Source organism: Mus pahari, chromosome 14 (genome assembly GCF_900095145.1).
Source record: "Mus pahari chromosome 14, PAHARI_EIJ_v1.1, whole genome shotgun sequence".
Taxonomy (NCBI): Eukaryota; Metazoa; Chordata; class Mammalia; order Rodentia; family Muridae; genus Mus; species Mus pahari.
The window spans coordinates 46280723-46291973 of NC_034603.1; the positions used below are offsets into that span (position 1 = coordinate 46280723).

Consider the following 11251-nt stretch of genomic DNA (forward strand, 5'->3'; position numbering starts at 1 on the left):
CCCAATCCACACAACAAACCAGGCTACAACAAATCAACAGCTACCTTTATTTGGACCAGACACGTTATAACCACAGCAATATGGCTTTCGGGCAGAGCCAGCACTGTCTAGCACCCACCGGTTTTTGTTTCTATAAGGACAGTCAGTGGATCAAGCAGCAGTCACTCACTGGACAGTCCAGTTATCCTCGCAAGCTTGCGTACTAGGAAGCCCAGTGGTGTGAGGTGCCAGGGTGGGGATGACAGCAGTTACTAGAAACAGCAACAGGTGACCCCGGCCAGGCTATCTGTTGGAGACAGAAATGGAGGTACCTCCCTTCCTCTGTAACCCAGTTCTGCCTTGGACTCATGTGAGGCTATATTTTTCTCCCGGACGTGGAGGTGTGGGCAGGAAACCATGTTAAAAAGTGCTAAAGAGACAAAATACTGCTCATTTGTTGACTATCAAGGTCGTGTTGAGGACTTGGTCAGGAGCTAACCGGCTTCTCACCTGTCCTTTTTAGCAGTGCTGTGGTAGAGCTTTGGCACCATTTTGCTGTTACTTGGTCATACCCCTGCTGATGGCCTGCTCAGCCCTTGGAAGGTGAAGGCTTGGCATGTTTCTTGCCACTATCTTGTTTGTATGCACTGCTGTTGGTGTTTCAAATGCTGCTGAAACAGGTTCAGGGCAGTTTTCTTGTGTTGTCCAAAAGGCAACTGTGCCATGGGATCTTCCCCACCAGGCTAGTGGCTATCCCTTATTTTTTCTTTCTTTTCTCCTCATACTTGTAGTAAGGGTTCCGAAGCATGAACAGGAGGAGTATGAGGGGGATTATTAAATAGGGGGCATAGACACCTACGAGGGTCAGCCGTTCACGGAAACTCTCGGGTCTTTGTCCCTTGAAAGCAACGGCTTTAGAGAAATCCTCAAATAGGAATGTATAGAGGATTGGAATTAAAGTTGTTATGGTGTGAGCTGCATAGATGATTGCAGGGATTCGGATCCACCGGCAGCTTCCTGAAGCAGAGGGAGAGAAAAGGGTAGTTAGGTTACGAGGCGACTCCAAGGGCGTCTGGGACCTGCTCTGCCTCATCACCCCTGTTTGTCTGCCCCTCTCAGTTCAATGGCTCTGCCTCCTCTGAGTGAAAACTCAGACTATACACATGGACAGCTCAGCCAGTCTGATCTAAAACAGGGAGAAGGGACCCTGTGCCAGCACCCATAGTGATTCGCATGCAGGATCCCAGTGAGAAAGTTTTCCACTCTATAAGCTTAGTTTCCAAGGGCAGGCATGGCTACTTCATAAAGTCACTCATAGGATGACAAATAGGCATACATTTTTTTTTTTGAGTTTTGCCTGCATGTATTTTAGTGTCCTGAGGCCAGAAGAGGGTGTTGGATCTCCTGGAACTGAGTTCTAGAATGGTTATAAGCTGCCATGTGGGTGCTGGGAACCACACTGAGGACCTTCAGAAGAGCAGGGCTGGGAGGAAGTTAGGCTCCCAACCAACACGGAAGAGCAGCCAGTGGTCTTAAATGCTGAGCCCGAGCCCAGGAATAATTTTTAAATGAGTTAAGCTCTTCAGGGGTTAGCTTGGTACTTCCTGCTCATAAGGCAATATACTACCCTAGGGGGAGTAAGGCCAAGGGTAAAAGAAAATATATTGTGAGTAGTGGATAAAAGAGAACAAGTGTGTCCTTGGCCTCGGGTTTCAGAGGAGGGACTTTTAGAAAACTGAGACAGCCCAGCTTAGGACATCAGCTGAGCCTTGTTTAATCTTCCCCAGTGACATATATGCTAGTGGATACCAGATCCTTCAAGCTACAGGGGTTCACGCCAAGAGATTTCTGAGCAAAACTAGGATTTCGTGCATTGTACCAACCTTTGAAGAAGGCATATGCTGCAATGGGAAAGAAAGGCAGCTGGAACACAAGCTCGCAAAGCAGGAAGGACTTGAACCACACTGGGGGTTCCTGCATCAGAGGGTCTTTGAACTCTTTAGAGTACCATCGCAACAGGTTGCTGAACTGGAAAGAGACAGGGTCACAGTGAGTATGGCCTCTTTGCCTGCATGGCTCAGTGGCTCCAGTGCACCAATATCCTCTACTAAGAGTCCCTTGTGCAGCCCTGGTGGCAGCAGTCACATGCTCCAACTGGCTCTTGCATCTGTAGCACTGGCTCTCTCTTTAATACAGTTCCTCATGGAGTTACCTCCAACCATAAAAGTAATTGTGTTGCCATTTCGCAATGGTAATTTTGCTACTGTTATGAATTGTAATGTAAATATCTTTTTTTCCCATGGTCTTAGGTGACCCCTGTGAAACAGTCATTAGACCTCTAAAAAGGGTTACCACCACAGGTTGAGAACCAGTGGCCTAGATGGTTACTAATAAAAACTTACTGGCCATAATTCAAATGTTACCTCTCTTCACAGTTAACTTTTCCTTTCCAATCCCATCTTAGTACAGCTGTACATTTGTTCCTAACTCTGTGACAGCACTAACCTAGGCATGTTACGTAGAGCTACACTGTCAGCTGCTTACAAGATTTTCAGGATGCTATTCCTCTACCAGGTTTTGGTAAGAAGATTAAGAACCCATCCTGACATTTTCCCTTTCACAAATGCATATCCAAGTCCAAAAGCTAGATACTCCAAATGCAGAAACCAGTTGAATTTTCTTGGGAGGGTAGAAGGAAGTAAATCTAACCTCTGTGGAGACATTATGGACATTTTAATCCCAATATTACAAATGAGTTTATTTTCATTTATCTTTTAAAAGACCAGCTGATATTTGTGGAAGTAGTAGTACACAGTATCTAGGTTCACAGGGCTGGAGTTAGCATCTGGCTCCAGCTCCAGCCTCAGCCTTGCCATTAACCAATCACAGGCTGCAGGTGCACGCTGACATGCTTACAGGGGAGCTGCAGCTGCACCCTGTGCTTTACAGGAGCCAGAAGCTAGAGTCTGGCCAGCTTAGCATCCTAAATCCCAGGCCATCCTCAGCCTACATACTTAGTCTAAGGTCAACCTGGGCTACATGAAGTCTAGTCTCAAAAACAAATTAACATTACAAAAATAGCCTGGAGGTGGCACTCTTACACCTTCAAAGCCAACTAAGTATTGGGATATGGTGGATAAAGGCAGCTTCCTTGTGTTTATTTTACAATGGAAAATCTAGATAAGTTTTGTGTTAATTTTTAATCAAAAGGTAAAGGCTGTTCGGTGTGGTGGCACATAGTAATCCCAGCACTTGGGAGATGGAGCAGGAGGATCGGGAGTTCAAGCCTAGTTGGAGGCTAAGTCTGAGATACAGGAGACCTACCTCAAAAACAAAACCAAGTAACAGCAAAGACAGGCTGGCCACTGTGAACAAAAGCTCGCTACCACAAGGGCTTTGAGCATCCAGATGCTGCTGGGGTCACAGGCATCAGAACACACAGCTTCGATTCTTGGCAATGCCCCCTGCCTCCTGAACACTCTTCAGGGCAGTAAGGTTGGGACAGTAAAGGTTAAATCAGCCCTCCCGTGACTCCACTTCCTCATCTGTAAAGTCAGCAGGTTAGACTGTTATTTCCCTTTGCATTGTGTTTTTTGAGAACAGGTCTCTTTAGCTGAGATGGGCCTTGAACTCCTGATCCTCCACTTCATGGGTTCAGGGAATAGAACTGTGTATCACCACAGCTTCACTTTACAATGACGTCACTGTGAACAATGTCTGAGGTTTGCCTATCCCACAGGTCCACAGACATGTGCTGAAAGGCTGCAGCGTAAGATCAGCAAAGCTGACTGCCCACTCCCAATCAGTTGGAGCCCATAGGGGCCTGCCACACGTTATCTGCTGCCAGAACATCGAGTAGAAGACAAAGACAAGGTCCCCGGCAGGGTGGTAGGACTGCTGGAGCTGGAGGCCAAGGGCCTGACTCTAACAAGACCCTTAACAGCCGATGACCATCCTATGGTGTTCAGATAATACACTGGCCTGCAGACCAGCAGCTAGCACAGATGAAGGAGGCTTACTTGTCCACACCTGAAGATGTTCCAGCTTAACACTACCCAATGTAAGCATGCAACTGCTCATTATCACTCAAGCCCAAACCCCAAGGTTTAAAAGAAAACACTTTCCATTTACACCACACCCCTACCTGGAACACATCTCTCTGAACTCATGGACTACTGCATCCTGCAGACCTACAAGCTCACACCTTTTTTTTTTTTTTTTTGGTTTTTTGAGACAGGGTTTCTCTGTGTAGCCCTGGCTGTCCTGGAACTCATTTTGTAGACCAGGCTGGCCTAGAACTCAGAAATTCGCCTGCGCCACCACGCCTGGCTTCCTTTTTCTTATTGTAACAGAATGGGTTCACTCAGCTGCAAAAGATACTACAAAATCTTTCCTTTCTGTTTAAACTCAAACTCAAGCCTTTTAACTGTTTCATAATGGTTTTTAGCTCTTGTGATTTGATTGAAACAGCAGCAAAAATTTAGCTTGCAAAATTCAGCCCAACTGCTGAGGCCGTCTACATTTTTAGGAAAAAAACTCTAGATAATGTTTTAGCTATTTATTGTTTTTTGGGGGAGGGTGTAAATTTCAGCTTTGCTATTTTATAGAGATAGTCTTGCAGTTCTAAGTTCAGGTATCATTCAAGACAATCTGAGACTGACTCAAGTCACAGACTATTATTTTCTTCTTGGAGAAACAACAAAATCATTACTCCCTCATCCAAAAGCAACAAGAGGGGAACAGGGGATGGCCTTCCAAGGTAGGGTGCTGAAGGTTCATGCTTTCAGTAGTCAACAATAGAGATGCACAGTTTTGGGCCAGTACATAAAAAGGCAGGGCCAGCAAGATGGTTCTGTGGGTAAAGTGCTTGGTACACAAACCCGATAACTGGAGTTCAATGCCCAGAACAACTACAAAGGTAGAAGAAGACCTGACCCACAAATTGTCCTGTGATCTCCATACATGCAGTGTCAAAAGGCAAAAGGGGACAGAGTAAAGGGATAGCCATGAAACCTAGCACCATATGCATGAGACACATGAATATGCTACATCCCTAACCTGGAAGCTGTTGTAGAATATTTGATCATACTGTGATCTCTGAAGTTGTGTTATTTACTGAAAAACAAACAAACCCAAAACCCAGCTTTATACTTGTGGTGTAGCTCAGCACTAAGCACACGACCTTAACCTCTCTGGCTAGAATACAGACACGCTCTTAGAGTCCCCTCGCATTTCATCCCAAACAATTAAGGTAAATTTAGTTTGTAGAAGGAAGCACCTGTGTTTGAAAGTGGTATCTAATTGAGTGGCAGACAAAGTGATGAATCAGAGAAAGATTTGACAGGATAGCATATGCCCAACTCACGTGGAGAAGAAAGGGAAGTTACTTGAGACACAGCAGAGAGAGGAAAAAAAAGGAGAAAGGCAGTTTTACAGGGAGAAATTGGTTGCAGACAGAACAAACTGATATAGATGAAAACAGAACGAGCCAGAGGATGAGAAGGCGCCGGATTAGAACAGATTGCCAGTATTAGTTTGAGGCCAAGCAGATTAATTCAGGAGAGGCCCAGGCAGAAGTCTGGTTGAGAGAGGAATTTGAGCCAGAACAGCTAAGTTGAACCAGCCAGCCAGAGTTCAGGAAAAAAAAAAGAACAGATGAGTTTATTCAGCACTAAGTTTCAGAGGCAGAAGACACTCTAGGCCTAGATAAGACTGAGAGGCCAGAAGTTTCCAGGACTAAGCCTAGGTTAACAGATGGAGGCAGCAAACATTTACTCTGAGATGACAATTACAACATGAGCTTTGAGTATTTGGGAGGTAGAGGCAGGAGAATTCTGTGAGTCTGAGACCCACCAGGTCTAGATACTGAGTTACAGGACAGCTGGAGCTACACAGTGAGACACCATCTTGAAAAACAAACAAAAATAAAATGTTTAGTGGTGGTCTGTACGATGCTGGTCACATTTGGTTGTTTCAGGAGTGGTGAGCAAGGATGAGCAGTCAGAAGGTAAATCAGGAATTGCCAGGGAAGCAGAGGCTGGCTTTTCAAAGCAGTGAGGCCTTATTTCAAAAAAACCTGTCACTCAAGCCAGGCGATGCCTGTAAATCCAGTACAGCTCAATTGGCGAGCTCAATTTTTAAACAAACAAACAAAACCCAACCAAACAACAAAACCAATACCAAAGGAGAAACAAGGGCTGAGGATAGCTCAGTATGCAAAGCCCTGGGTTTTATCTCCACTGCTACCAAACCCCAAAGAAATGGTGACTCCCCTTATTCATGGCTATAGCCAGTGCAAAGTTTTGATGGCCTCTTTGTAGTTTTCAGGTCCTTCCGTGGCAGCAGGCTGACAGCACTCAAAAGTATCATGTCCTAATCCATGTCCAACAGGACCACAGAAGTACAGAAGGATGTTCAAAGGGGAGGTTTTCCTGGGTTACATGGTGGGCCCTCGTGAATTACAAGTGACCTTATAAAAGGCAGAGAGAGATGTGAATACAGATGAAGTCCCAATATGACGGATGACCTGCAGAGATTGTAGTGAAAGGGCCACAACCTTTCAGTGGGTAGTCTGTGTGCGTAGCAAGCTGGAGTGTGATCCGCAGCTCTGCAAACCCAGCCACCTGGAAGAGGCAAGGAGCGTAGTCTACCTCTGAGCCTGAGACCTACCATTCTAAATTTCTAACATCAGGGCAGCTTAAGAATAAGGTTGGGGTGCAGTAAGCCACTGCATTATGACAATGTCTCAGAGACGTGAAACAGATCAACCCAACTTGATACACACTGGTTTTGGTGCTGGGATTTGGATCCAGGGCCTCATGCATGCTGGCCAATGTTTTTACTAAGGAGCCACAGCCTCAATCCTACAATCTTTGAGTTTAAAATCTAAAGCTGTGGCTACATACAGGCGGTATGTCAGTTAAGGCCTGGCCTAGCTGGGTGTGGTGGCACTCGCCTTTAATCCCAGCACTCGGGAGGCAGAGGCAGGCAGATTTCTGAGTTCGAGGCCAGCCTGGTCTACAAAGTGAGTTCCAGGACAGCCAGGGTTATACAGAGAAACCCTGTCTCAAAAAACCAAAAGAAAAAGAAAAAAAAAAAGGCCTGGCCTGAGGTCCTCTTGCAATGGACTCAAATTAACTATTATTATTTTAAGGGGGGGAAAAAAGGATCCACAGGGCCCTCAACGTGCCCAGGTAGGCAGCCAGTTCTTGGGAGAGCAGCTCCACCGACCGGTGCTCTTGCCACACTACCTAGGCTTTACCCAGCAGATCAAAGGTCTTTGCCATTCTGTGGTTCCACAAACAAACCAAGAGACTTAAGGGAGTGGGGGGAGGGGGGGCGAGTGACACTGCGGATGGTGTCACTCCTAACTTTGTTGAGTAGGTGACAATTCCAGTGTCGTGTCCTCTTAGAGGACACAAGGCACATGTCATTTTGTTGCCACCATTGAGAATGTACGGATTTAAGATTAAGAACTGTCCTGCAAAGAAGAAACATTTAAAGAGCATTTCAGTGGTAAAATCAAACATTTAGGTGGATAAGTCAGTCAGTAGATTGGAGAAGCATGCAGAATCCTATGGAAGTTCACAGATCCAGATCAATTAAAAACTGACTTGAAAAGGCGGCATTTCCTCAACTGCTCCTCAAGCTAGATCCAGACCCAGAAGGAGTGTATCAATGCCACGAGCACTAACCGAGGGCTAACCCTTCAGTCATTTTATTCTACGCAGGACTTTTTTTTTTTCCCCCTCGGATTTTATTAGACTTTTAGAGCCCATCCAAACAGAATCCAACACGTGACAGACACTGGTTCACCAAGACAACTTCCCTCAGAGCGAAACACACCCAGGCAAAGGTTTTGCAAAGAATTGGAGAGTACATGGGTTCAAACCCAGGACCTCCTAGGCATGCGCCCTTCCATTGGGTTGCACCCTCAGTTCTGAAAAGAACAAAGCGGTGGTCAACGGCTTGGGACAGCCGGCTAGGGCCGAGGTCTGGCAACGGCCACGTGGGGACCCCTGAGCCTCACCTCCTGAGGGTAGAGTTCGGGCGGCAGCACCGCCTGCAGGTCAATGAACAGCGTGATGGGGATGTGCGAGACGAAGTAGAGGCCCAATAGCCACTCGACGCAGCGCCTGGCTGCCAGGGCCCCCATGCTCCCGCCCGTCAGTTAGGATACGACTGACACGCCGGCGTTAGAAGCCTGCGACGTGGTTAGAAGCCCCCGCGCCCGCGCGGTGCCGTCCCGCCCCCGGCTCACACAGGCCATGCCTATTGGTCGAAGGAAGAAAACAGAAGCGGCTCGCGAGTGGGTGGAGGCCCTCGTGGCCCGCCCATATACCGGGGCTATAGTTTGAGTGATGGCCTACCCGTTGTTTTCACTGGCTGCAGCGAGTACCGCGCGAGGGGGTGTGGCTCTCTGCTGTCCACGTCGGCGGGTGCGCGTGCGCAGCGGGGGGCTGCGGGCGCTGGTCTTCCCTGTGCCACGAGTCTTTCTTTCTTTCTTTCTTTTTTTTTTTTTTTTAAATATTTGTTTGTTTATTTAATTCATTTGAGTACATTGCTGTTTTCAGGCACACCAGAAGAGGGCATCAGACCCCATGACAGATGGCTATGAGCCACCATGTGGTTGGTGGGAATTGTACTCAGGATCTCTGGAAGAGCAGTCAGTGCTCTTAACCGCTGAGCCATCTCTCCAGCCCGTGGCAGGAGTCTTTCATTCGCTGGGTTCTGTTCCCTATCGGGACCCGGGGCCAGTGAAACCAGAGCTCGCAGTGGCGGTTTCGGGGCGCTGTGAGCCGGGCTTTCCTGCTGGCTCCAAAATCACTGCCCAGTCCACAAATAATGAATTTATATGATGGACCCTGATAGGCCTGGGACAAGTTGGGGGCTGCCATTCGATGAGAATAAGGAACACAAGACGTGGGTTCAAGGGAAAGGAATTCAGTCTGTGCGTTGTAGACACTGAGCAGGGTTAGGGCTTGAGTACTGCTAAATATGGAGCACTTGCCTAGCACTCAAGGCCCGAGTTCCATCTCCTGCACCATTTGAACCAGAGCCCCAAAGGGCCGGGTATGGACAGAAATCTGTAAGGTCTAGGCCAGCCTGGTCTACATAGAGTTACAGGCAAGCTAGGGATACATAGAGCCTGTCTCAGACCAAAACCAACCAACCAAAGAGACCTTGAGCAGGCGGGCAGTTGGATGAACTTGGGCTAGATTTGTAAGAGCATTTGAAGGTTAGAGAACAAAGGGCATTAAGAGGTTCTACAGAATCATAAAGGTCATGGGAGGAGATGACCAAGAGAATGATGGTCACAGGGAAGAATGGGGTAACTGTGTCACGGTTGACACAGGGTGGTGTCCACCAGCACCAACGAGTCAGGAATCCTATGGCTGGAGAGCAATGAATTGGGAGGTGGGGAAATGGCGGCAGAGTGTAGACAACTGGTCAGGAAAAGGTAGAGAAATGGACCCCACATGTCCCTTCTTTTGTATTTATTTTTTGAGACAGCCTCTCACTATGTAACCTGGTGACTGGCTGTGTAGACCAGGCTAGCCTGAACCTCAAGAGATCCACCCTGCCTCTGCCTTCCAAGTGCTGGAATTAAAGTCATGGGCACCATGCTTGCTCCAGTGTGCCCATTTCAGCGAAGGAGACTGGGATGTCTAAATGGGTTTGAAGTATCTGCCCAGAGAGGAGAAGGAAAGTATAGCTAAGGGAAAGCAAAGATTAGGGTTAGGCAGTATCGTCTGTGTGCCCAGTGGTGGCTACCATAGTACTAAGACAGAGGGGTTGGCATTGCTGAGGTAGATGGCTCTCAGAGTTGGGTCTGCTCAGGGAAAGCATGTTGGATGCATCAGGGAGAGGGTGGTCAGGAAGATAAAAGTGAGCTGAAGAAGGTGGACAAGTGGTTGAAGTAATACACCGTGGGACCCAAGGATGACAGGGACAGATGAGGCCACAGGCACTAGTAACTAGAGAAAGTAGAGAGGTAAATGGCTTAGGCCCTGCTGAGGATGTCAGTGGGCCAGGAGTTTGGGATGGACTGTAGGATTCCTGGTGTCAAGAAATTCTGCCTTCCAGGCCTGGCTGCAGTGCTTTAATGGGAGGATCTCTAGAGAAGTGGTCAATGCCCAGAGAACCCAGTGCCCTGAGGAAACAACAGAGGAAGGTGGGTGGCCTTGGAGAGCTGGGAGGCAGGTGACCTGGTTTCAAGGAATGTGGGAAAACAAACAGCTGTGGGGAAGCTAAGCCCTAGACAAAGCCAGGTGCCAGTTTCTGAGGTGGCTGCTGAGGGTGAGGAGGGCAGTGAGCAGGGTGGAGAGAGACACAGCACAGCAGAGGTGAAGTCTGAGTAGATGCCATTTGAAAACATAGTTCTGCTCGCAGGTGGCTTGCTCAGGAGCTCAGGGCCAAAGGATGAGTGTTTAGTGTCCAAAACCTTTTAGATATACTCCAAATCCCTCCCTCCCTCCCTCCCTCCCTTCCTTCTTTCCTTTCTCTTTTATTTTATTTTCCCCTTTGGTTTTTCAAGACAGGGTTTCTCTGCGTAGTCCTGGCTGTCCTGGAACTCTGTAGATCAGGCTGGCTCTGCTGAGTCCTGCATGGCCTAGGAAGGGACAGTGTGACATGGTTTCCTGCCCCTGGAGCAGAGTCAGCAGAACGTGGCCTCCATGAGTATTGACAGTTGCTGGGTGTGAGGCTTGTTCATATAATATATATATTTTTTACTTCATATTGCTCTTTGGGGAAATTCTCTCCCTGCCAAGGATATTGGGAGAATGTCCTTTCTACCAAGGTTAATGATGCCATGATAATCAGAGACAGCATGAGTCTGGAAGGTGAGAGTGAGTCTATGCCCTTAGCAAAAAAAATGGTAATGCTGTGAACTTCAGGACAGCCCTAAGGCCATGGGAAAGAACTCTGAAAACACGAGATCAAAATTATACAATTTTGAAGCTATGTAAAATACAGAAATGTGATATGAATTATATGAGGGACTTCAGAGGGTGAGGAAACCTAAAAGAACAGAGGCAGCTGTGCTATGAGCCGGCTTGTCAGAAAGATAAAAAGGGCCTTTAATCCCAGCACTCGGGAGGCAGAGGCAGGCGGATTTCTGAGTTTGAGGCCAGCCTGGTCCACAGAGTGAGTTCCAGGACAGCCACGGCTACACAGAGAAACCCTGTCTCAAAAAACCAAAAAAAAAAAAAAAAAAAAAAAAAAAAAAAAAAAAAAAAAAAAAAAGAAAAAGAAAAAGAAAAAAAAAGAA

General features: G+C 47.3%; 1 protein-coding gene across 1 annotated transcript; it reads right to left on the reverse strand.

The window, feature by feature from the left end:
* Positions 1-24: 24 nt before the first annotated feature.
* Tmem97 (transmembrane protein 97) lies at positions 25-8229 on the reverse strand. Its single transcript, XM_021213468.2, has 3 exons — positions 8009-8229; positions 1863-2007; positions 25-996 (listed from the first exon to the last, which is right to left on the reverse strand). Exons 1-3 carry the CDS (start codon positions 8132-8134, stop codon positions 737-739), a joined length of 531 nt encoding a protein of 176 aa, XP_021069127.1. The 5' UTR covers positions 8135-8229; the 3' UTR covers positions 25-736.
* Between the last annotated feature and the right edge of the window lie 3022 nt (positions 8230-11251).